Source organism: Eretmochelys imbricata, chromosome 4 (assembly GCF_965152235.1).
Source record: "Eretmochelys imbricata isolate rEreImb1 chromosome 4, rEreImb1.hap1, whole genome shotgun sequence".
Lineage (NCBI taxonomy): Eukaryota > Metazoa > Chordata > Testudines > Cheloniidae > Eretmochelys > Eretmochelys imbricata.
This window is the reverse complement of record NC_135575.1, coordinates 131,783,416-131,810,259: the sequence shown is the minus strand read 5'-3', so window position 1 is coordinate 131,810,259 and position 26,844 is coordinate 131,783,416. Positions and strand designations below refer to the sequence as shown.

General features: G+C 43.0%; 1 protein-coding gene across 1 annotated transcript; it reads left to right on the top strand.

Moving 5' to 3' along the window:
• The first annotated feature begins 480 nt into the window (after positions 1-480).
• On the top strand, positions 481-26,265 carry CD8A (CD8 subunit alpha). The gene is made up of 6 exons (XM_077814682.1): positions 481-556; positions 1,378-1,752; positions 9,831-9,932; positions 10,452-10,568; positions 11,638-11,668; positions 23,862-26,265. The coding sequence occupies exons 1-6, from the start codon at positions 511-513 to the stop codon at positions 23,911-23,913; spliced, it is 723 nt and encodes a 240-aa protein (XP_077670808.1). The 5' UTR covers positions 481-510; the 3' UTR covers positions 23,914-26,265.
• The last annotated feature ends 579 nt before the right edge of the window (positions 26,266-26,844 follow it).

Sequence of the window (26,844 nt, the reverse complement as noted above, 5' to 3'; positions counted from 1 at the left end):
GAACACTGAGATCTAAACCATGGGTTCTTAACCTCGGGTCACAACCACCTTGTACTTCCCATATATCTCAATGGGAAGAGGGTTGCGACTAGATCCCAGTTAGATGGGAGGAGAGTTTGAGAGTGGATCCCAATATGGAAAAAACTGAGAGCCACCCATCTAAAGGATCCAATGCTGCTCCAATCAACATTCATTTTAGTGAATGGTAAAGGAAAAGTACAGTCACTGGCAAGAAGATAGATACATGACAGATCATCCCTGATTACAATGCAAAGGTGTTTGGCCTTAAATGAAAAGATAATTGAAACCAATATTTAAAAATGAATCAAGACTGGCTTAGAGATGAATTCTTCTCCTCTTGGTTCACTTAATTTTGGAGGCTGAGAAACTTTCCTACGATGTTTGCTGACATCACATCCTTCCGAAAAGCACTACGTCCTATCAAGCCAAACGAGCAAATTCATCTTTGCTCTGCTGCACCTTTCTTGAGAACAGTCAGCACAAGGAGAAATGGCCAGATTCGTTTCTTTGCTGTTTTTTCTCAGTCTGAGCTTGTGTGAGTACAGAATCGCTATTTAGTGTAACCTCTTTAAGAAGGGTAATTAATAATGGGAGTTTAGGGTGGTCTCTCCAGAGTCATCTGGATGGAGGAGTCAAAACAAATGGGCAAGGAGTCAAAACAAAGATTAACAAGCAAACAAACCCACCAGATTAATTTTCAGTTTGGGGTTTTACTTTGTTTCTGCGAGTGAATAGAAGAAAATGGCCCAGAGCCTGAGTTCCGGCATGCAGGTGCAGCCAGGAGAGTTACTCCAGATTTACTCCAGCATGACTGAGAGCAGAGTCTGGCCCAAGGATTTTTTTGGGTTCCAGCACAGTTAAGACCAATGCATCATTTTAAAAAACTGAGGATGCATCCGATGAAGTGAGCTGTAGCTCACGAAAGCTCACGCTCAAATAAATTGGTTAGTCTCTATGGTGCCACAACAACTCCTTTTCTTTTTTAAAAAAACTTGGTACATGTCAGTGTAACCCGAGCTTTCACCCAGATGGCTTCTCTGCATCAGATGATCTATTGAACGAGGGCAGCCATTGTAAGGGCTAGGGCAATCGCTGAGCACACTGTGGACCTGAATCCTAGCAGTCACTGAAATGCATTACTCCAGTCTGCCTGAGAGCATGTTGATCCCTTAGCCCTGTGTAATAGTCTTGGTTCACTGCTCTGGGTGTCTGCATGGCACTAATCAGTGAGGATGGAGCTTTGAGTGAGGTCTGAGACCCCAGTAAGGAGAATACGGCTTGGGATGGTGCTGAGGACACTCTCTGTGGATGGGTGTGACTGTGCTGATAACTGCTGGCTGGATTTCTCTCCCTCAGGCTGCTGCAGATCCCAAGGCCAGAAAAGAAAAATGAGCGTGAGGCTCCACAGGGGCAGCAGCCCCCTTTCCCTGCGAGCCAACGTGGAGCTGGAGTGTGTGATCTCAGACCACAGCCTGTCCGACAGCGGTGTGTCCTGGGTGCGCCAGTACAGGGATTCTGCCCCCCAGTTCATATTGTTCGTTACCTCCCTTGGCCGGGTGGCAGCGACAGAGAATGGAAAACCACCCGAACGCTTTCAGGCGAAAAAAGAATCCAGCAACTACAGACTGACCGTGACGTCCTTCCAGGAGCAGGACCAGGGCAATTATTACTGCATCGTCAACCACAACCAGAGACTGCACTTCAGCTCCGGGATCCCACTACACCTGCCAGGTCAGCATGAACCTCACCCCATTTCAGCCCCCTCTGCTTGTGCTGGAACCCCAGCATTCCCCCTACATCCCAGCTCAGCATCATCCTTATCATCCTCATCACCCCTCAGACCAGGCCCTTTCTTCCTGTGTGCCCAGGTGGGCAGGTGTCAGGGGTCTCTGTACAGAGCCCCGTGCCCAGGACACCCCTCTCAATGTTTCACTTTCCCTGAATGTCTCAGCCACGCGGACTCCTGGCATCTTCCTCACCCTCCTTCTCCGTCACTCCCCTTCACCTCCACTCACTGACCGTAACTGCCAGCAGTTGGGTGTCCCAGAGCAGGGTGTTGGTTTCCCCGTAGGGTCCTAGTGATCCCCCTCCTTCGGGAGACTGGAGACAATGGGATAGATGCCTGTTCACTTTCCCCTCCCAGTTCCCAGTCATGCTTCGGCATGGATAACACCGTGGGAATGATGCTCAAAATACTGGCATCCCCTTCAACCCAACAAACCCCATCACTGACACCCCCTTCTACCCAACAAATCCCATGTGACCAGGGTCCCAATGGGGAGCAAGCTGTGGTCACTCAATTAGGGTGAACTGCAAAGAATGGGGCAGACAATCCCCAAGACAGCATAAAACAGCTTCTTTATTACATTACTGGTTACTCAGAACTCCAAACAACACAGTTCCCTTAAACTGATCCAGCTTCAGGCCTCCATCCGGGTACCCACGTCAAATATGATAATTTCTGAAAATCTTATTTTATCATATAAAAGAAAAGGCTCTACCAATCCCAAAGAATCAGACATGTCACCTCTCAGGTTAATGAATGTTTCAGATCTTACCCAAATACATGCTACAGCCAATTCTTATTAACTAAACTAAAATGTATTAAAAAAAAAAAGAGAGTATGGTTAAAAGATCAATATACATACAGACATGAGTTCAATTCATTTAGGTGCAGATTCATAGCAGAGATGGTGAGCTTTGTGGTTGCAAAGAGTTCGTTTAGAATTCAGGTTCATAGGTCTTAGTCCAATGTCCACATCTCATATTCAGGGTGTACCAGCATAACTGGGACCTCAGTCTTGCGACTCAAACTTCCCCTGATAAAGCCTAAGCAGATCTGAGATGACAGAATCAGGACCCAAGGATCTTTTTTACAATTTCATGTATTTTGACAAGTTTGAGTTCTTCAGGAAACAAAAGGTAATTAGGGTGACTTTGAAGGAGGTCCATCACCGGTACTTAGCTATCCAAATTAACATAATGCCATTTGCTTGTTCCTCCACCATTCACAGTACATTTCAAAGAGAGAGGAATACTGAGATATCCCGTGTTTACAATTCATTCTGAATTATCAGAATACAGCATAGACAGGGACAGTTGATTACATTGTCCACCCTACTTATACATATGGAAATACATAAAAACACAAACATTATCTCCCCACATGTCTTCTGTGGGTTATTTATTTTCCAGGATATTTAACCCTTTCTAGCCTGCATCAAACCCCCAATGTGAGACTGGTGTGGAAGGGTGAAATTAGAGCTCCTGGATACACCTTAAGGACCTTCCAACAGTGATATGAGCTGTGTTTACATTGAATTCTTTTAAGGCAAAATTATTGAGCCATGCTTTGGCCCCAGCCAAAAACTTAGTACAATATTTGTGAAACACTTTAGTGATTCCAGGGTTTTGTCTATTTATTAACTTAACATAGCCATTAATGTTTTTTAAAGAGCACTTACTCTGGTATTCAGCCATGAAGGCTGTGTGGTGTTGTACCTCAAATTCCCTTTGTGCTCAGCAGTTCAAGCTTGTAGTGGTTTTTCTGCTGTGGAAAGTTTTAGAAATGTGTCTATGCATTAGCTCTGAAACCTTAACATTATTAGGCTCTTTAATACAAAGTGTGTTCTTGTTGAACCAAACAGTATAATCATAAGGGTTTCTATTATGCGCCACTCTTAACATGTTCAAGGGATTTTCCAAAAGACCATGCACATCATACATTTTTACAGTTCTTGGTATCAGCAACAAGTTAGTTACAATCATTAGCAAGAACATTAACATCAGTTCTATCATATGTGTACATTTACAATTATTTTTGTCATGCCAAGCCTTTGGTTTTAGACATACTCTTTAGGTCAGCTTGTTCAATATACCTTTTGAACCTTTGTAGCTTTTTCTTGACCTTAGGGTCTTCCTTGTTGTTTTGGTACTTTAGGGTTAACCTGTGGCTTTTATTTGCAAGGTTTAATTTTTCCCTTCCTCCCTGTCCAGTAGGGTCAAAATCTGAACTCTTTTGTGTAACAGAATCCATTGGCTGACTCGGTGCATCCTCTTTGCCAATGGCTATGGGCAAGTCTTTCTACCCCCCAGTCAGTCAGGTAATTTGCATCAGCACAGACACTAGCTTGTTTACTAGTTTTCAAATCCTCAACCTTTACCAATTCCAAGGCTGGACTCTGTCTTAAAGTGATACCATCCATTTTCACTAGCTTGTTAGACTCAAGGGTTTTTTTGTTCTTCCCTTACCAACCACTGCTTCCACATGGAATCAGATGTCACGTACACTCAGAGACTGTAAGACATATCCAAAATATCTAGAGATGAGAGTTTGCCTGCTCTCCTCTGCATCCTGGTAACCCAGTAACCAGTAACCCGATCTTTCCTCAGTACCTAAGTCACAGACTGCTTACTTAAAGAATCAACATGGAGACATTCATGTTCCAACAACATTGTCTCCCCAACAAGCTGCTTATGCTTATAGGGCTGTTTAAATTCCCTGACAATTTTTATTTCATTTGAAACCTTTTCAAAGCGATCCACAGTGGGTCTTTCTAAAGCAAAGTCAGTGGATCTATACACCTCAGAAAGAATCTGGCAGTTAGGAACTGGAACAAGTCTCCTAAACAAACTGTTGCTTTCTCTATGCAGTGATTCACCCTGAGTTAACTCAATCAAAACATTTCCACACCCATCAGTTGCAGCAAACTGCTTGCAAAAACTACCCTGAAGATTTTCCTCTTCAGGAATCTTTCTAAGCAACAACCCATTTTCCACATAAATTCTGCCCTTACTCTTTTCACCTAGGGCTTGCTCTAAAGGAACATTTTCCTGAGCAACAACAAACTCTTTCTGGGTGTCACTTAAATCCAGAATCACTTCTGTCCCATCAGGAGGATTTTCACAAAACCCCCTTTCAGGTTAACTGCTGGACTTCATAGTCACAAGATTAGAAGCATTCTCTTCCTTGTTACAAGTTTCAATACTGTCAGTAGGTAACATAGTCAAATCACCTTCATGATATCCTTCTGCCCTGGCTATGATATCACCCTGATCAGACAAGGTTGTCGTATCTTTACCCAGCAACACACTAGCAACAGGCAAAATAGAAGCACCAGAATCGGTTGGTCTTTGGGAGCTATCTATGACATCAACTGGATGCAACCTGGTTGCAATGTCATCATCCCTAGCAAACACAAATTTAGGACCACTTCCTTCCTGGGCTTTAGTTATATCCAGAATCAACTCTGGGTCAACTGATAAATTTTCAACCATCATAGGCTAACAGGCTTTTTCTGTCTGCTCTACAAACAGAAAAGAGCTGGAGAAACATTCCCCTTTAACAGACAAACAGCTTGGAATACCATTTCCCTTGTCCCAGCAGACATAGCTATTCACAGACAACTGCTTGGAGACTGGGGTAGCTCCCTTCATGGGCAAGTCATTACCCCTAACAGACAAAGGGACATTTCCTTCACTGTCACAATTCTCCAAACTGGTAAAAGGGAAGGTATAGGGATACCCATGTTCCACTAACCTTGCCAACAATCCATCACTTATCAAGACTGTACCCCTTCCTTCCTCAGTTGGGGTATTCCTGTGAGCACTGGCCGTGGCCTGTTCCAATGAAACATCGCTCTGCTGGTCCGCAATAAATTCCTTCTGAGTTTCACTTAAATTCAGAACCATCTCTGACACATCAGGAAGATTTTCACCTGATCCCCCTGCCAGGGGGCTGCCAGACTCCATACCTGAAGGGCTGGAGGCCATCTCCTCCCCTTCATGGCTCTTTTCACTGACATCAGGCAAGCTAGAGGCATCAGCACATACTTCTCTTGAGACCTTGTTATGACATTCACAGTATTAAACTTAGTCATAATGTCATTCCCTATCAGAACATCCGCTGGAAGTTTATCTCAAATACCTCCCGTCAGTTCACCACTAAAATCCCCCCACTCCAGGTGGATCTTAGCTAAAGGAACAGTTACAGGAAACTCGGCTAAAGCCAGAACAATTATGTTCTTGCCTTCCAGTTTGTCCTCCTCTTGGACATAACATTTCTTAACTAAAGTAACGTCTGACGCTGTATCACGCCAACCACAACAATCCACACCATTTACCTTGTGTTTCTAATAAATTCATCACTACCCCTCCAAGGCTCAGTTCTGACATAATTCACGAGACCCTGTCCTTCCCGTACATCCTCCTTTGGAGCTAGGGAGACAATGTTAACATTTACAGGGTTAGCATCTGCGCTCATGCTTATGGCATTGGCACTCACAGGGGTATCAGGTCGTGGGGTGGTTTGGAACTTTGGACAATTTGGCTTTATTTGCCCAGGCTTCCCACACTGGTAATAGGTAACCGGCCTCCCTTTTGGGTAAGAGGTTTTCAACTCTGGGCTCCCATGAGCTTTTTTATCCACGTTGGGGTTAGGTTTACTCCTAGGCCCTTCCTTTCTATTAAACTGGGGTGAATGGTGATTATTCTTTCCCAGGGGGTTACTTCTTTCATTACTTCAATTCTGCACAAATTCATCTGCAATTTCAGCAGCCTGCAAAACAGAATTGGGCTTTCCATCGCATATAGCAGCCTGGACCTCATCTGGCACCAAATTTAACATTTGTTCAAGTGTAATTAATTGCATTAACTGTTCAAAATTACTCCAAGCTTTCTCACCAGTAATCCACTTCCTGACAAAACCTAACAGTTTATGAGCACATTCCACATAAGAAATACCATTAGACATTTTAAAATCTCTAAATTTCAACCTGCAAGTTTCAGAGGTAAGCTTAAAACATTTTAACACAGTATCTTTATAGTTTACATTATCCAAGGCTTCATCCATACCCATTTCACTGAGCACTTCCCTGGCTTTCCCAGTTAATCTGGTCAGCAGGACAGGCATACGCTGATATGGTGAATATGGGATATGGTGAATTTCACATAGATGTTCAAAGGTAGACAGAAAACATTCTTTTTCCCAATTTTTGTTGTCCAGAGGGGATGGATTTCCAGGTTGTGGCAGCTTTTTTCTGCTCTTCCAACACTTGGAACTGAAGTCTGGCAGATTCCTGTTGCATCTGGTGAGCCTTCTCCTCAGCAGCTAGCCATTCTATATGCCTTAAATGGGCCTCTTTTTCCATTTTATCAATCCTTTCTTTAGCCTCCTTTTCCATATCAGCTAGCTTTTTCTTCTCCAGTATATAAGAACATAAGAATGGCCATACTGGGTCAGACCAAAGGTCCATCAGGCCCAGTATCCTGTCCTCTGACAGTGGCCAATGGCAGGTGCCCCAAAGGGAATGAACAGACAGGTTATCATCAAGTGATCCATGCCCTGGCACCCAATCCCAGCTTCTGGCAAACAGAAGCTATGGACACCATTCCTGACCATCCTGGCTAATAGCCATTGATAGACATATCTTCCATGAATCTATCTAGCTCCCTTTTGAACCCCATTATAGTATTGGCCTTCACAGCACCCTCTGGCAAGGAGTTCCAGAGGTTGACAGTGCGTAGCATGAAAAAATACTTTATTGTGTTTGTTTTAAACCTGCTACCTATTAATTTAATTTGGTGGCCCCTTGTTCTTGTATTATGAGAAGGAGTAAATAACACTTCCTTATTTACTTTCTCTATACCACTCATGATTTTATAGACCTCTATCATATCTCCCCTTAGTCGCCTCTTTTCCAAGCTGAAAAGTCCCAGTCTTACTAATCTCTCCTCATATAGAAGCCATTCTATACCCCTAATAATTTTTGTTGCCCTTTTTTTAACCTTTTCCAATTCCAGTATATCTTTTTTGAGATGGGGCAACCACATCTGCATGCAGTATTCAAGCTGTGCATGGATTTATATAGAGGCAATAGGATATTTTCTGTCTTATTATCCGTCCCTTTCTTGATGATTCCCAACATTCTGTTCGCTTTTCTGACTGCCACTGCACAGTAAACGAAGATCCGTAAGCTTCTGTTCAAATTCAAATTGCTGTTTGTTTCTTATTGCAAGCATTCTCACTGGCTCTGCTTCCTGATCATTTGCCCTCAGCAGATTTTTCAGTTCTTGATCTGGGGCTTTTTTCTTAAATGACAACCCCCTCTGTAAGCACAAATGTTCAAGGCTTTTTCTATGAAGTTCTTCATATGATTGTTGCACGCTCATTGTAACAGATTTTTCACCCTTAAGCTCTCCAATATCAAAATTACATTTTTGACAAGTGTGTGGTTCTGATCCAAAAACCCAATTAGTCTGAGGTAACGTGCATCCCAGCATGACTAAGCCACTGTGACTGGAGTCCTAGTGGGGAGCCAGCTGGACACTCAATTAGGGTGAACTGCAAAGAATGGGGCAGACAATCCCCATAAAGCTGATGGAAAGGAGTACTTGTGGCACCTTAGAGACTAACCAATTTATTTGAGCATGAGCTTTCGTGAGCTACAGCTCACTTCATCGGATGCATACCGTGGAAACTGTAGCTCACGAAAGCTCATGCTCAAATAAATTGGTTAGTCTCTAAGGTGCCACAAGTACTCCTTTTCTTTTTGCGAATACAGACTAACACGGCTGTTACTCTGAAACCTGTCATAAAGCTGATGGATATTCCCACACTTAGATTTACCAAGACAGCATAAAATAGCAGCTTCTTTATTACCTTACTGGTTACTCAGAAGTCCAAACAACACAGTTCTCTTAAACTGATCCAGCCACAGGCCTCCATCCAGGTACCCACGAAATATGATGATTTCTGAAAATCTTATTTCATCATATAAAAGAAAAGATTCTACCAATCCCAAAGGATAGGACACATGACCTCCCAGGTTAATGAATGTTTCAGATTTTACCCAAATACACACTACAGCCAATTCTTATTAACTAAACTAAAATTTATTAAATAACAAAAGAGAGAGAGTATGGTTAAAAGATCAATATACATACAGATATGAGTTCCATTCATTTAGGTGCAGATTCATAGCAGAGATGGTGAACTTTGTGGTTGCAACGAGTTCTTTTAAAATTCAGTTTATAGGTCATAGTCCAATGTCAAAATCTTATACAGTATTCATGGCACACCAGCATCACTGGGACCTCAGTCTTGTACTCAAACTTCCCCTGATGAAGTCTAAGTAGATATGAGATGGCAGATTCAGGACCCAAGGATCTTTTATACCATTTCATGTCTTTTGACAAGTTGGAATTCCTCAGGGAACAAAAGGTAATTAGGATGACTTTGAAGGAAGTCCAGCACCTGTAATTAGCTATACAAGTTAACATAATGCCATTTGTTTGTTCTTCCACCATTCACAGTACATTTCAAAGAGAGATGAATACTGAGATATCCCATGTTTACAATTCATTTGCATGATAGGATGTTCTTTTGACCTCTGAATTATCAGAAAGAAAAGGAGTACTTGTGGCACGTTAGAGACTAACAAATTTATTTATTTGTAAGTGCCAGAGACTCCATGAAGTCCACCAGGGGCTTTCCTATTGCTACTGATTTTATGTGGACTGGAAGGCACCCAGATACTATGATGATGGGCAGCAGGATAAAACCAGATAGATAGATAGATAGATAGATAGATGAGCTTGCTGCTCTTTGGTGTCTGTTCCAGGACTGGGATTGCCCCAGGAGGACCCTACAGAGTACCCTTGGCTGGGGAAGGAGTTGCTGTCCACAGGGGCTATGGCACAGCCTTTACTGGGGGAGTGAGTCTTGGAGGGAGGGTCAGAGGAAGGCAGCGAGAGGAGATGAAGGGACAGAGATTGACTTCACTACCTGTTGTTTCCATTCTTGTTTCCAGCCCCCGCCACCACAGCCGCCCCTCCGAAGGCAACCACGCCCCAGCCCAGCACCATCACCCGCAGCGGGGAACTCGGGGGCTGCAAACACTCCCCGAACACAGGTACCGGCTTCGGCTCGACCCCGCGGCTTTGGGGGAGACAGAGCCCCCGGCGGCGGCGGGCGGGGAGGGGGCGGCTGGGATTTCACACGCCCTGGCTGCCCGCTCTGCACGCAGCATTGGCTCCCAGGCTCGCGCCGGCTGTCCCGGGCTGAACAGATCCCCAGCCCGGGTTTGCCGGCCACGTGTTTTCCCTGCGGAGGGAAACCCGGCAGCTCCTTAAGCCAGCCCCGGCCGGCGATAAATTCAGCGGCTGACGCCCGGGCACCAGCCCCGTCCTCCCCGCTGGGATCGCTGCCGAGTAGCAGAAACGGCTCCCCCCGCTGTCGGCCAGCGCGGGTCGCCTCTGTCTCCACCGCACCTTGTGCGCCCTGCACCTGTCCCTCCCTCCCCTGCCTGCACCGGGCGCATCCTGCATCCCCACCCCCCGCCTGATCCCTCCTCTTGGAGCGGAGCCGGGGGGCGGGGGGTCGCTGAAGCTCCTGCTTTCGTTTTATTTTTTACGCTATTTTGTTTCTGCAGAGAAAGCCCCAAAGGAAGGGATGGATTTATCCTGTAACATTTACATCTGGGTCCCCTTAGCCAGCACCTGCCTTCTCCTCTTCATTGCCCTGCTGGCCACCATCACGGTGTGTCAAAGTAAGTGACTCCTCTCCAACCGGCTGAGCCAGATACTCCTTCGCTCCAAGGCCAGAGAGCAGCGTTTACAACTTAAAAATTGTCAGTGATGGTGAATCCACCATGACCCTTGGTAAATTGTTCCAATCGTTAATTGCTTGCGCCTTTAAAATGTAGGCCTTATCTCCAGACTCAATTTGTTTAGCTTCAACTTCCAGCCATTGGATTGTGTATTTCTGTAATTGGTGGGTGGCACAGAGATTCCCCCAGCAGAGAGCAGCCAGGGCCATGAAAATAATTTTGCCCCAAGATGTGGCCTGCTTCTTTTGTGCTAAAATAAATGGTTCTCCCATATATTGTGTCAAATACAGCCCTGGTGCAATGTCCCTGGAGTTATGCCAGGGATGACATTGGCTAAGTGGGCCAGATCCACCGTTGGTGTAAATCTGCAGAGCTTCATTGAAGTCAGTGGAGCAATGCAAATTTACACCAGGTGAGGATCTGGCCCAATATGTCTTATTAGCCCAGAGTACATGGGCAACAGAAATGGATTCCGTGAAGAGGGCATAGGGTGATCTTTACTCAGAAAGTCCTCCTTCTTTTTCAGGGTCAGATCTCAGTCGCTGCGGTGTAAATTTGGTTGTGCTCTGCTGGCAAACCATGCCTCGTGCTTATTGTAGAAATAATCGCTGCAAACAAATTTTCACTGGCTTTCCAGATTGGTATTGATAGCAAACAGTAACTTACAGACCATGCTCCAGTTTTGAGTTTTATTCCTGAATACAAACCGAAGGCTGGATCCTGCAGCCATTAATCACACGAGCGGCTCTTATTCATGGGAGCAATTTTGTTGACTTCAATAGGACAACGGGTTGGATAAGGACTACTTGCCTTGGTTAAGGGTTGCCCAAAAGAAAGCTAAAAGAGACAGTGGCTGAACCAAACCTACAGCAAATATAAACTCAACTCTAGCATGCAGAGGATGATTTTGCGGGGTGGAATGCCGATAATGTGTTGCTGCAGAGTCTTTCTTACTGAACAATGACTCGCTCGCTAATTCTTTCAACTTCATCTTCTTTTCTTTTTAAAGCAACCAGAAGACGAAGATGCAAATGTAAAAGGTTGGTAAACTTCCATTTTGGGGCATTTTCTCTTTAGTTCTTGCGCAGCGTGTTATAAAGTAAATTGCTACCACAAGCCAAAAAGTCCCACGCATCTGCCCCCTCATATGCACACAATATTACTTCTGAGGATTTCTGTGTGTCATTGAGTCCGGAAAATCAGCCTTAAGGTTTTTGCTTTAACCTCTTCCCCTTTGTTATTATTATTTACCATTTAAATTCAGTAGCACCCAATATGGGGTAGGTGCTATACAGACGCACAGGAAGACAGTTCATGCCTCAAAGAGTTTGCAGGCTGAAGACTTTGTGAATATGAATTACAGCAGGCCCTTTCATTAGAGGATCACCCAATGTACCTACCAAATGTTACGTCTCTGTCGAGGATAGTAAGAGAAAGTATAGTTCCTTTGTTTTACCAGCAGGCGTGCTGTCACATTGGCCTCTGTTATCTCAGGGCAGCAAGGTGCTAAGTCCTCTGGCCTGGACCCCGAAAAATATTTTAGCACATGCATGATCCTATTGAAGACAGTGGGAGTACACACATGCTTAAAGCTGAGCTGTACTTAAATCTTTTTCTGGATCAGGGTCAGAGAACTCAGCCCCTTGCAGGATCAAGCCCTAATTGTGTAACAAAAGGTGTGCCATAATATATACACACAAGGGGGCAGTGTTAAAGTTGCTATGGAAACTTGAATGTTCTGAATTTTTGACACCTCAAATGTAAGTCCTATTATCTTGCATTTTTCTGTTCCCAAAACTACTATTGGATTCAAAAGATGCAGTACCTATCATAGAATATCACGGTTAGGAGGGACCTCAGGAGGTCATCTAGTCCAACCCCCTGCTCAAAGCAGGACCAATCCCCAATTTTTGCCCCAGATCCCTAAATGGCCCCCTCAAGGATTGAACTCACAATCGGTTTAGCAAGCCAACTCACAATCGGTTCAGCAAGAACCTCAGTTTAGCAAGCCAGTGCTCAAACCACTGACCTATCCCTCCCTTTGACACCTGGCCCACTGTGTTGGATTAACATAGAGTTTGGGGCTATTTTTGGATATTTTGGATATTTTTAGATTTTTGGATATCATTTCTTTCCCCCTTTTCCAGATAGTTGCATGTTTATTTATTTGAATAAACAACTGCACATTCAGATAACCACACTGTGAAATGTACCTGTTAGCAGTACAGTAAATAAATAAATAGTAATGACAACTAGCATTCAGGCTCAACCGGACAAGTTCTGTCTGCACAGACTTCATGGGCTCTCCATACACCAAGAGCTTGTAAGATCATGTTCTTATTGTCCATCTTCAAAGCTATTACCACCATTAAGTAAGACTTCGCAACATCACTGTGTTGACTAATGGGAAACTGAGGCAGACAGGTTTAAGTAGCTTTAAGTTGCCGAAGGCCCACAGATGGTGTTTTAAACAAGGTCACGTCACACTTGTGTGAACCTCATTTTACACTGTCCCAGTGAGTGCACACTAGGAATTTGCACTGATGGAACTACATTGGTGCACAGATCCATACTATAGACAAGCCCTAAGTGTCAGGGTTGAGATTAGCGTTAGGCCATCTGGACTTAATGAATGCTCAGGATAGTATTTCAAACCTCCAGAGCCTTTTCTTTGGCAAATCCGATGTCTGCAGACAAAGCTAAGCTTCACATTCCCCCTTCAGGATGCACATATGTCAGATTTTAAATTTCAGAACAAGCTATTTTTGAGTTACCTAAATGAAAAATTTCATCTGAGAAAAATTAACATAAGAAAAATGCTGTTTTTAATATTTCCCTATTACAGAATGGTTACCAGATTGTTAAAACTTGTTAAAAATGAACTCCTAGGCTGAGATCAAGCATTGGAAATTGCTGCCCAAAGAGTAATGTTTTGTGAAAGGGTTTTAGAATGAAAATGCCTTCTGATCTTTAAATATAACACAGCAATCACAGCTTTGTGACCACACCATAGCAGCTTTACACAGGAACCTAAATATATATATATGCCTCTATTATCTCACTCTATCTCCAGTATGAGATATTTATTGCCTTGTGAAGTGCCATTCTAATCCACCACAGAGTGTGTTACAGGCCCCCTCTGTGCTGACCTACAGAGCATGGGAGTTGTTGTGGTCAAGAGCTGAGCATATAACAGAGTTTTTTCAGTTTGGGGGTTGAATTGGGGGAAAAAATGGTTCAGTTAGAACCCAAACTGAATTTTTGCTGTTTTTCCTTGCCAAACGAAAACATTTTGTTTCAGGTCAAATGAAACCTTTGGTTCAACCCAAAACAAGGGGGTTTTGTTCAGTTTTGGATTGTTTTGTGGTGCCTTTTACCCTTTCTTTTTCTAAAAGTTAAATTTCAAAACAAAATGCCATTTTAAAACCAAAACTCCATATTTTTTGTTTCGAAAGGGCTGAACCGACACACGTCAACATTTTTGAAAATAAAATTCCAATTGTTTTTGGCCAAAACTAGTCACTAACTTTGACCCTAATTCGCAAATAGTTTTGGTGACCTGAAAAATACATTTTGTGGTAAAAAAAAAAAATTCACTTAGCTCCGTTACAGCCCCCAGCCAGAAAGGGTTGATTCTTTAGTTCAAGCTATAGCAGCTCATGCTTTTAGCTCTGGATGTCCCCAGTTCAATATCTGGTTTGTTGGCCAAGAGGTCATCATGCCATGATGTATCTTTTTGTTCTGTGTTTGTACAGCACCCAGCACAATGGTGCCTTGGTCAGTGACTGGGGCTCCTAGGTGCTACCGTAATAAATAAAAATATTGTTGTTAGGGGGCTTATTCCTTCACCCACTTACTTCCCTGGTCCTTCTCGCATGAACAGAGAGCAACAATACCCGAAGTCCAAAGGTGCAAACAATTCGATGTTTATTGGGGTGAACTTCCAGCAAGCATGATTCCAGTTTCCTTCCTTAGTATCCTCCTTCCCAGCTCTGACACCACAGAGCCTTACACCTGTGTCCCTGTTCCCATTCCTACCCTTAGCTAAACATGATTCCAACTTCCTTACTCCCATTCCCTGTTCCCATTTCCCCCTTTAGCAAAACATGATTCCAATTTTCTTACCCCCATTCCCTGTTCCCATCTCACACACCCACATGCCCATGCCCACCCCCACCCACACCCAGTCACTTCCTCATTGACTACAGATTATATAGTAAAACTTGAGTTCTGCTTAGCTATACCTTAACCAATCATTTTCCTGAAATTTAACTAACCAATCCTAACATATTGTAACATGATTATGTAACCAATTATATCTCACCACCTTAATTAGTTTACACCCAGCAAAATTAATTATACAGCAGACAGGAACAATCACAGAACCAGACAGAGATTATACAGACAAACAACAGCAAAGTGGGAACTATAATGACAAGACAATACAGAAGTGAGGATTTCACATCCCAGCTATTGATAAGTGAGTTCTTGCCAGACAGGATGCTATCAAACTAAAAGTTTCCTTTTACATTTTCTAGGCACTTCCCTTTCTCTGGAGGTGATAGGAATACAATCCTGTCCTGACAGTGCCTAACAGCCCAATAGCACCTGATTTCAATGTGACTAGTCTGGAATGTGAGGATGTGACCGTTCGCTTCCCAGCTTATGGCTGCCTCTGCTGCTTAGCCAAAGGCCTGAGCCTAAGCACAGGGCCACAAACTGTCACAGTAAGAGAAGGCCCTTACACCGGCAGACAGTGATTTCTTTCTTTTATACCTCTAGAACTAGCCAAGCGATAAGAATACACCTAAATTCTTAAAGTACAGGCCTTTGCAGACAGGCCTGAATATCTATATCCTAACACTCCACCCCTTTTTTTTCTTTTGGGATCCTCCTGCCCAGGTATCCCTGGAAAAGCATAGGACATATGGCGACACATTTCCTGATAGGGCCAGGCATCAAGGTGGAAGGTGTCGATATTCCATTTGTCCCATTGCCCCTTGTGTAGTATAGTGCCCTGCACCTTCTCTCATACGGGCATACCACACCTATTCCAATTAGTGTTCCAGACTTCCCATTAGAGTGGGCCTGAGAAGGTTGGGTCCGGGTTGTCTAGTACACTGCAGGGTTTGGAGGGCTTATTACATTGCTTATAGATTATCTCCATATGCAACGTAACATAAGTACAGTTAACAATACAAAATCCACAGCAACACCGAGTCCTGACCACTGCAGTATGGTCCAACAGCCGAGACACCCCCAAAATACTGCCTCTCCTCCTTCGATGGGGTCACGATCTTGTGTCCAGTTGCTGGCAGTTGCAACAAGCTGCTCCTGCAAGTTTTGTATGCTTTTGTCCGTATCACAAATCCATTCAATGTTCACAGAGAAATGGGATATTGTCCAAACCAGCTTGACCACTTGGTATGGAATCAGGCAGTAAGCCCTGGCTTATTCACAGCAATAAGATTCACAGATCCATTTGTGCACCAAAGTCCATATAGCAGCATGTAGATGGGTGTAGTTTGGTTATGGGCTGGTGTAATTGTGCCCCCAGTAATATGTGCATTCTCAGCAAAACACCTTATACACAGTACACCCAATTGTCCACCCCTTGCATAGGCCATTGATCCTGCTCCTCTATAGTCATAGGAGAGGGGCATATCCAAACATCTTCTATTGATTTACACTATTTTACACACCCCTCCGTTAATTCCCAGTGAGCTCCTCCCCTTTTCATTATTTCCATAGGGCTTGTGGGGGCCACCTTAGTTGCCATTCCATTTCCAGGTACCACGGTAGCTATTACACAGGTGCTGGCGTCCTAGTTGAGAATTTGCATTCCCATACACATCTTCCCCCCCAAGGCCAGCCTTTGGAAGCCATCCCCCACCCACATCATGAGGTTTTCTGTTCATTAAAACACAATAATGCTAGCAACAAGACAAACACCACAGACAAACAACACAAAACATAGATCCATGGTATTCTGGGTTATTTTTCCCGCTGGCGCCAGCTTGCTTGTAGAGTGTCTGAAAAACAAAAGAAACAATTTCCTTCCCCATGGTGGGGACAGATTATTGCTTAATAATAATACCACTTTCTTTTACAAATGTCCTTGCTACTTGCAGGAAAAACAGAAGAATTACCTCCAGGCTCTCCTTATTTTGTTCTATAGTCAGGCTAGTGAATTACCCCACTCACTGGTCATTTATGAAATTCATGAGGTGGTGTACCTCAGTTTCCCCTCTTGTACAATAGACCAAGTTTGCAATAGTTTCTCTGCTGTACCAAGCTTTAAGTTTATTCTCAGGTAATAGCTGAGACACAGCTTCAGATTTTAGCACTGTACACACACACACACACACACCCCTTAAGGTTAACCTGTCCCCCTTATTTTCAGGCTTGACTTGTTTTTTTCACCTCCCTTTCCTGAAGGGCCATAATCTGAGTCTTCTAGTAGCTTTCAGAGTAACAGCCGTGTTAGTCTGTATTCGCAAAAAGAAAAGGAGTACTTGTGGCACCTTAGAGACTAACCAATTTATTTGAGCATGAGCTTTCGTGAGCTTGTTTGCTGACCAGATGTATTCGTTATTTGCAGCTCCTTTGTGCCCATCAGCTAGGTAATTTGCATTTACACACAGAGGCTTACTAGCTTGCTTTTGGATCCAAAGCTGTTAGCAGCTCAGACACTGTCTTAAAAGGGAAGCATTTTACTTCCACCAGAGTTCTGATTACTTTCCACTTTCATCTCCTGCTCCAAAACACACAGATCTGAAAAAGAAAGCACAACCTATTGTGGCTCCTTTTGGAGCCCTATTAGGATTTTAATTAAGTACCATTTTTATTTGCATTTCTTTTACCCTTCTCCAATATACACCGCACATGTCCTGGGAAAATGCAAATTCCTTCCATATAGTTTAACCTCCATAACATCATATTAGCCAAATTAATTTTACACAAGGTATAACTGCCTCCCCCATGCCTACAGAGTTTTCATGCACACCCACCAAAGCAACAATCTAATCCCCCAGAGCCACCCCAAGGCTCAGTGTTCCCATCATTCCTCCCCTTTTCCTTTTCTTTTACCTGTGCACACACACACAAAATTCTGTTTTGCCCAACATCCCTTGCACTGTGATTACTCTTTTTACACAACTGTACCCCGATTACACTTCCATCTTGTACAATTAGACACAACCAAAAGCAGCCAAGTTAAGTTCCAATAGAAACCCCTTCCATCCTTTAATGATTTTGATTACATTACCCAAAAGTCAAATAATTTTGATCAGATTCTCTCTCTGCCTGCTGCCTGCAGCAGTCCCCTATAGACCATTTCTGTGGGAAAAGGGCCCATTTTCCCTCAGAATAGCTGTAAAGGCTTCTGGGGACAGAAGCGTAGTGGTGGTAGTAACCACTCGACCTGACCCCCTTGGAAAATTTAATGACCAAGCTTCCATCCAATGTGACTGCACAGAGTTGCACATACAGTTACATTTATATAACTGGGTTTTATCATTAAACAAAAACTTCTTTCTTGACATCTCACATAAGTATCCAAAGTACCCTCCATTAAAACTTCAGAAAAACAAAAGAGTGTGGAAAGGCAGGTTGCACTTTGAAACTTTTATTTTTTTTTTCCTCTACTCCCCCAGGACCAAGTCTCAGATCCAGTCTCTAAAGGTGGTCTGGTAACTCTGCTTTTGACCTTAAACCCTTTTGTGCCAAATCATCTTTCACTACCCCTAACTAATTTACAACCCTTCAGCAGCCCTTGCTGAAGCAGCACCAAACTTGAAAGATTACTGGCAGCTTCCCATAATGCTGCCCTTACTTCAAACCTCTCAAGCAGACTGAAGTGCCTCTTTTCCCTGGGAGGCATTCAGTCCCCATGGGCAGGGACCTTCTTCCCCTACCCATATACCAAGGAGGGTGGGCTCCTCAGCCACCCCCCATACCTCTGGGTCCCCTAACACTTCCTCCATTTCCTTTTTAATCTTATCCCAGGTTGACCCCTGTACCTGGTATGGGCCATGGTCCTCCCTTATCCATTCATCCAAAAAATCCTTTACCCTGGCTTGCCAGAACCCGCAACTACCATCACGAGAGTTCGCGATACCCCCTCCAAGCAGCTGCGCGGACTGTTGGGGAGGGGGACTTACAGGCTGCCACTCACCTATCCAATGCGATGCATCCGAAATCACGGCACCAAGATGTTAGGGGGCTTATTCCTTCACCCACTTACTTCCCTGGTCCTTCTCGCATGAACAGAGAGCAACAATACCCGAAGTCCAAAGGTGCAAACAATTCGATGTTTATTGGGGTGAACTTCCAGCAAGCATGATTCCAGTTTCCTTCCTTAGTATCCTCCTTCCCAGCTCTGACACCACAGAGCCTTACACCTGTGTCCCTGTTCCCATTCCTACCCTTAGCTAAACATGATTCCAACTTCCTTACTCCCATTCCCTGTTCCCATTTCCCCCTTTAGCAAAACATGATTCCAATTTTCTTACCCCCATTCCCTGTTCCCATCTCACACACCCACATGCCCATGCCCACCCCCACCCACACCCAGTCACTTCCTCATTGACTACAGATTATATAGTAAAACTTGAGTTCTGCTTAGCTATACCTTAACCAATCATTTTCCTGAAATTTAACTAACCAATCCTAACATATTGTAACATGATTATGTAACCAATTATATCTCACCACCTTAATTAGTTTACAACCAACAAAATTAATTATACAGCAGACAGGAACAATCACAGAACCAGACAGAGATTATACAGACAAACAACAGCAAAGTGGGAACTATAATGACAAGACAATACAGAAGTGAGGATTTCACATCCCAGCTATTGATAAGTGAGTTCTTGCCAGACAGGATGCTATCAAACTAAGTTTCCTTTTACATTTTCTAGGCACTTCCCTTTCTCTGGAGGTGATAGGAATACAATCCTGTCCTGACAGTGCCTAACAGCCCAATAGCACCTGATTTCAATGTGACTAGTTTGGAATGTGAGGATGTGACCGTTCGCTTCCCAGCTTATGGCTGCCTCTGCTGCTTAGCCAAAGGCCTGAGCCTAAGCACAGGGCCACAAACTGTCACAGTAAGAGAAGGCCCTTACACCGGCAGACAGTGATTTCTTTCTTTTATACCTCTAGAACTAGCCAAGCGATAAGAATACACCTAAATTCTTAAAGTACAGGCCTTTGCAGACAGGCCTGAATATCTATATCCTAACAATTGTCTGTTTGCCAACCCAAAACTCCCATTGAAATTACTATGCTATGTTAATATGGGAGTACTTGTGGCACCTTAGAGACTAACCAATTTATTTGAGCATAAGCTTTCGTGAGCTACAGCTCACTTCATCGGATGCATTCAGTGAAAAATACAGTGAGGAGATTTATATACACACAGAACATGAAAAAATGGGTGTTATCATACACACTGTAAGGAGAGCGATCACTTAAGATGAGCTAATACCAGCAGGAGAGCCGGGGGGGGGGGGGGGGGTTGGGGGAGGGAGAAAACCTTTTGTAGTGATAATCAAAGTGGGCCATTTCCAGCAGTTAACAAGTTAACAGCAGTTGCATCCAATGAAGTGAGCTGTAGCTCACCAAAGCTTATGCTCAAATAAATTGGTTAGTCTCTGAGGTGTCACAAGTACTCCTTTTCTTGCTGGAAATGGCCCACCTTGATTATCACTACAAAAGGTTTTCTTCCCCCCCCCCACCCTTGCTGGTAATAGCTCATCTTAAGTGATCACTCTCTTTACAGTGTGTATGGTAACACCCATTGTTTCATGTTCTGTGTGTATATAAATCTCCTCATTATATTTTCCACTGAATGCATCTGATGAAGTGAGCTGTAGCTCACAAAAGCTTATGCTCAAATAAATTGGTTAGTCTCTAAGGTGCCACAAATCCCCCTTTTCTTTTTGCGAATACAGACTAACACGGCTGCTACTCTGAAACCTATATCTTAATTACTTACATTTCCATTATTTTAAAACTTTTCCCCAAAAAAGCTTAGCAAAGCAATTAATTATGCCTTACTGCATCAAGTTCATCTGTTGATATGTCATTTGTGCACAAAATGAAATCTTGGGAAAATGGGAACAAGTATGTATATTTTTCCTGGCTCCATTCAAAAACAGCTGGATGGATTGCACTCAAACTTCCCCAGAAATTCACCTGAGGGCTGACCAAAGCTTGGAAAGTTTCATGCCAGAAGGAACATCTTGGAGAATTTTTGAGCTAGGAGCTGTTAAAGGGGAAGTACCAGTTTTCTTTTTGCTATGTGAGGCATTTAAACCTTACGCTATACTGTAGTGAATAAAATTAATATCACAGATATTGATGGGAAATGAGAATTAAAGGCCCAATCCTGAAAACCTTTATTCACAGAAGCAGTCCTTGCTCTGGTGAGCAGTTCACTGATTTCAATAACAGCTCTTCAGTGGTACGACTCAGATGATAAAGGACTGCTTCTCAACAGGATCTGGCCCCAGGACTGGCACTGGCAACTTCAGCGTTTATTTTTTCCACCACAAATGAATCATCAGTGAAAATATGCACTGTACACTGAGCTAGATCTTCAGCTGCTGTAAACAAGCGTACATCCAAAGGCCCTGGAGAGGTGCAGATTTACACTGCTTGAGGACCTGGCCCGCTAGACTTTCCTTTTAGCTGAACCTGATGAAACAGATTACTATAGAAGGTGATTCCAGACATTACACTGACAGTCCTGGGCCGGATCCTGTGTGTACTGAGCCCTTCCTGCAAGGTGTCAAGTGCCTGAAGTGAATGGAGGTGGTGGGTGTGAAGTAGGAGGCTGGACCTGTGATCCTTTGCTCACACAAGCAGTCCCAGTGCTTTCGGAGCTACAAGTCCCATGACTGAGAAGGGTTAGCAGGATCAGGCCCGAGATGCTCACCACTTGTCAGCATTTGGCCGTTAGTAGACTTGGAGAGCACAGCAAGAGGGAAGTAGGAGCAGGCTTATTATTTGCTGCCAGCTTTCCGTCATAAAGTAAAGTATGATGACGATAATGTATTTGTACTATTGTAGCATCTAGGCACCCCAGTCACGGACCAGGACCAGGTGCTACACAAACAGAGAACATAAAGCCCCAAGGAGTTCGCAATCTAGGTATCAGACATGAGACAACAGATGGATACAGACATACAGGGGAGTACAAGGAACCAATGAGACAATACTGGTCAGCATGACAGGCAATGGTCTCAGAGCACCAGCAGCCTGACCGCTGTCAAGTTTTTTGTAGGCATCACAGCAAGAAAGAGTTTGATGGAGGGATTTAAAGGAGGATAATGTATTAGTTATGCAGATGTCTATGGGGAGTTTCTCCCAAGCGGCATGGGAGAAAGCACGAAGGTGCTTGTTTGAAAATTTAACAAGTGGGAGATGGAGGCTCATTTCATGGCCTATTGGAGGCAGCAGTTGATAGGTTGTGAGGGGCCTTGAAAGTAAAGACAAATCGCTTCTTTAGATTTGGAAGGATTCGATTTTTATCAGTAAATGTCAGTAAACACTGATTTCACCGCACACATGCAACCAACAAAAATATATTTCCATCGATAATTGAAATTTACAAATAGGCAAAGTAAGAAAAATGCTGTTTAAGAACTTCTTAGAGTCAACATCCACTTATTTATTAAAAAGAAAAGGAGGACTTGTGGCACCTTAGAGACTAACCAATTTATCTTGAGCATAAGCTTTCGTGAGCTACAGCTCACTTCATCGGATGCATTCAGTGGAAAATACAGAAGATGGACTAGCAAATGAATAGTAAAAACAGGTATGACTGCTTGATTTAAGGCTGTTTACTTGGTATATTTTGACATGTGATGTTGACAATTTGTGTTTTAATGGTTTATAAAGCTCTAACTTTTTGAATCTCAACATCTGATGTCATGAAATAATTGTCTGTCCCCCATAATTTCCCACAACTGTGAAAATTGATAAAAATAGATAAATATAGAATAAAAAAATGTAAAAAATATAAAAATAAATATAAAAATAGACAAAAATAGAAAAAAATCGCTTAAAACCCATACATTGCACAACTGTGAACATATAAATTGATAAAAATCTAAAAAATTGCTTTAAAATAGACTGACATTATCTTTCAAAATTATAAAAAAAAAAAAATCAAATTCTGGCAAGTCTACTGATATTTGATACAAGACTTCTCTACAAAGTATACATTTCGATCAGAAGTGTCCCAGGGACCACATGCCCTTTCTCCCTCCACGTCCAGAAGCCACACCTGCCTTGCAGAAACCAGGAATCTTAGCTACATGAAAAAGTAATAGCAGGACTGTATAGCAAATAAACTCACTCTGACATGGTGGGTACTGACAGCTTAGTTACTCCCCTCCTTTATTCTTGTATCTATTTCCTGTTCTCTGAGCAGGACCTTACAGTACATTGCACTGGATTTCCCCCAGTTGCCTGCAGCCCCCACTGCCCTAATCAGTCCAGGTCACTTTGCATTATAGTTCTCTTCCCTGAGTGCTTGTTACTCCTCCAGGTCTGGCAGACAAATTTGATCATGGTTGTACTTCCTCCAAAAAAGCTAATTCTTGCCATTTTATCAAAGGTCTCATAATATTTAATGTTATGGTGCTAACTCCAGGAGTCCTGTGATTATGTAAGAGTCTCGGCTTTCATTTAAAAAAAAGACATTTTTAGCCCTCATGATTGCAGAGAAATGCCTGAAAACATAACCTGAGTGTACCCCAAAGGCTCAGAAACCAGAGGCAAATAAAAATAATCCAAATGCATTTTTTTTTTTAAATCTCATGCTGTTAAAGGCAGCCTCACGATTACTGGGGGCCTGACTCGTGATTTTTGATGTTTGGGATTGGCAATACCGTGTCACAAAGAACAATACGAAGCAGCTGTACAGGATCCAGATTGGGGACTGTTTTGCTGATCAAAAAGGCTTTCTAAGGTCCTGAAAGAATTATGGTGCGGGCTACAGCAAGCAGAAGGTGTCACTAGTTGATAACTGGCAGATGCTTCACCAGTGTGAAGTGTACCCGGAAGTACTCCATGGCCTACAGCTTGAGAACCATTGGTTTAGATGAAGGCCAGATGAGCTGATCAATGCTGGTGGATCTTGCTTTTTTACAGAACTCATTTTCTTGTTCACTTCACATCCAAATAAATTGTAAACATTGCCTTTTCCTCTCTCTTTAGACCTATGCCTGGGAGCAATGGAAAACCCAGCTTGCCAAACAGATACGTGTAACGTGACTGAGCCATTTGCATCTGGATCTCCAAACGGGAGCTGTCACTGCATAAACAAACCCTACGTCTATTTCCATTACTCATTCTCGCTCTCACTTTATTTTTTAAATTGTTCTTGTACTTTCTAGTCTGTTAATTTTTAAAAGGCAAACTGTTCAAAAAGAGCATATAGATAATGCTGGACATCAGCCACTTCCTACATCAGCTGTATTGCCTGGATTTTAAAATGTAGCTCCCTCCAAAATTTTCTTGGTTGAATCTTTCAAGCTGGTTTTCAAGTCATAAAAAAGTAAAACATGCCAAATGATATAGTCCATAACTCTGGCAAAACCCTCACTTACTGAAGCCTGTGGCGCAAATCCTGAGATTTTTATTGTCCTTACTCAGATATATACCAATTGACTTCAACAGCTAAGTAAAGATCTCAACATTCAGTCTGTTGGAATTTTGCCTGCACAAAAACCGAGTAAAGACTGCCAGATTAGGCCTGCCACGACAAAGTGCGTGATCCTGCCGCAACTGAAGTCAGTGGTAAAGCTCTCGTTCACTTCAGTGATGCAGGACTGGGGCCTTCGTGAAGACATTTCTATTTGTGATGCTGTCTACAATGGGGAAAGGAGATAAAAGGTATTTAATCTAATGAGCATCCCAATGCTGAGCTAACTGGAAGTGGGGCATTAGCACAGGTCCTAGGCACTGCTAGTATTTTTAATTTTAAAAGGGGGCAAAAAGCCAGTTAACGTTGAACAATCACAGAGTTTAATATCAGCAACTGGCTAAAATCAATAAAACTGTAAAACTTTTAGAAGACATGATGCAGGGTTGAAAGGGCAAATGCTAAAAAAGGCTGTTATTTCTTTCACAGTCCCTAAGACTAAAGATTGCAGGCTCCAGCATTCTGCCCTTACTCAGGTAGACTGTCACTGACTTCAGTGGGAGTTTTGACTGATCAAGGTATGCAGGATTCATCCTATTTGTAGGCACCCACAGGCAAGTGGCAAAAGAGTAAATCTAACCCCACTCTCCTTTCCGCAAACCAGTGTTTTAAGCACAGAATGAAAGATCTTATTTTTTCCAACTACGTAGTTGATGTAAATATTTTCTTGCTATAATTGCCATAAAGTTTTTCAATATTTCTGTTCCCAACAATCAGTATAAATACTGTGGAACAATTCAACTATACTTCTAGATAGTCTCACTGAAGTACATTGCCTTGTCTTCTTCTTAGCCTCAGAAAAGCTAGAGAACTAAATAAAAATATAAATGACCTTTTTGCTGAGAGATTTGAATAAGAGAAGAAAGGTGTTGCTGTGGTTAAAGATACAGGCCTAGGCTTCAGGAGACCTGGGTTCAAATCCCAGCTCTACCACAGTCTGTAACCTTAGTCTCTTCCGTACCTTGCTGTCATGCTAAACCCGTAAATACTTTGGGGATAAAGGCCTTATAAGTCTGTAGATACAAGATGTTGACTGGCAAGAGAAATCTCTGACTACATATTTGTACACAAATCAGCCAGGCAAAATGTTCCCGTATGTATTGGCACTATCATAGTAACACAATCCAAATTCACTTCCAACATCCCAAGTGTATCTCTTCTTAAACAATGGATCTGGTAATAAGTGTGGCCCCAATTTAGTAAAGTCTTAAGCTTGTGCCTATCTCAAGACTTGTGAGTAGTCCCATTCACTAGACCAAGAAATACTTTTGTGACAGATGTTGAGATGCCATGTAATAATCTATGAATACTGAGATATAATAATGTTATGAACACTGCATGTGACCTGCTCTGTAAAGGGAAGTTACAGTATAGTATGGTGGGTTATTGGAATTTCCTGAATGAATGTATCCATCTGAAATACATTGTCTGAAAGCAACAAAATAGCTAGAGGTAAGCAACCCTTACCCTCCCAACAAACACAGGGGTCAGGGAGGGAGGGAGGGAGTATGAGGGGCAATTGTAAGACAGTGGCATTCCTCCAGGCCCTAGACCAAAGTGACATAGCTGTTCTGCCAATGCAAGGAACTAGTAGATCAAAGGGCTATAAACAGTTAAGTCTCCTCAGGAGAAGAAGAAGGATTGATTGTCACTATGTGTGACAGACCCAGAGACAGGCTCTGTGGAGGAGTCTGAAAGATTAGGATCTTTCCCCAGATCCAGAGAATGGTAAGCCTTAGGGAAAGACAGGCAAGCATGTAGGGTGTTGATTGTTTTAAGATTTGTTTTCTCTGAAAGGCTTTTGTACTAAATAAATAATGCATTGCTTGACTAATGCTGTCTGGTCACTAGTTATCACTGTCATTGCTCCGGAGGGGATGGAACTGCAGGTACTGAGGATAAATCAGACCTGCTGAGGTAACCACGGTTGATCACAGGGGACTACAGAGTGGGAGAATCACATAATCCCATACCAAGAGAGGTGATGGCGTGAGGCCCAAGACCTGAGAGGGGTGCATGTGAAGAGACCAGAAGGAGTCAGAGGTGCAGTTAACTCAATAACTTGGACAACTTTGTTACACAATGCATAACTAATCTTTGGAACTCATTGCCACAAAGTATTATTGAAGCCAAGAGCATAGCAAGATTCAAAAAAGAACTAGACATATATATATATACACGTCTAGTTCTTTTTTATATATAGTTATCTATATAGTTATATTGCAGTAGCACCTAGAGGCCCAATTGTGTTAAATGCTCTACCTAAAAATCATAAGAGACAGTCCCTGCCCCAGAATTTATAGTCTACATATACAAAGGGTAGGAAGGGCAATAGAGGCACAGAGAGGGGAAATGACTTGCCCAAGGTCACAGAGCAGGTCAGGGGCAAAGCTGAGAGTAGCACCCAGGTCTCCTCACACCCAGTCCATTGCCCATAGCCTCTGGACAATAATGGCCCCATTGAGTGAATCCACAGTTACAGTAGACAGATTTTTT

Bases quoted from the DNA above. Each gene is read 5' to 3' on its own strand.
- CD8A (XM_077814682.1), top strand. From the start codon at position 511: ATGGCCAGATTCGTTTCTTTGCTGTTTTTTCTCAGTCTGAGCTTGT. The intron at 557-1,377 runs GTGAGTACAGAA...TCTCTCCCTCAG, and splicing joins TTTTCTCAGTCTGAGCTTGT to GCTGCTGCAGATCCCAAGGC. The intron at 10,569-11,637 runs GTAAGTGACTCC...TTCTTTTTAAAG, and splicing joins CACCATCACGGTGTGTCAAA to CAACCAGAAGACGAAGATGC.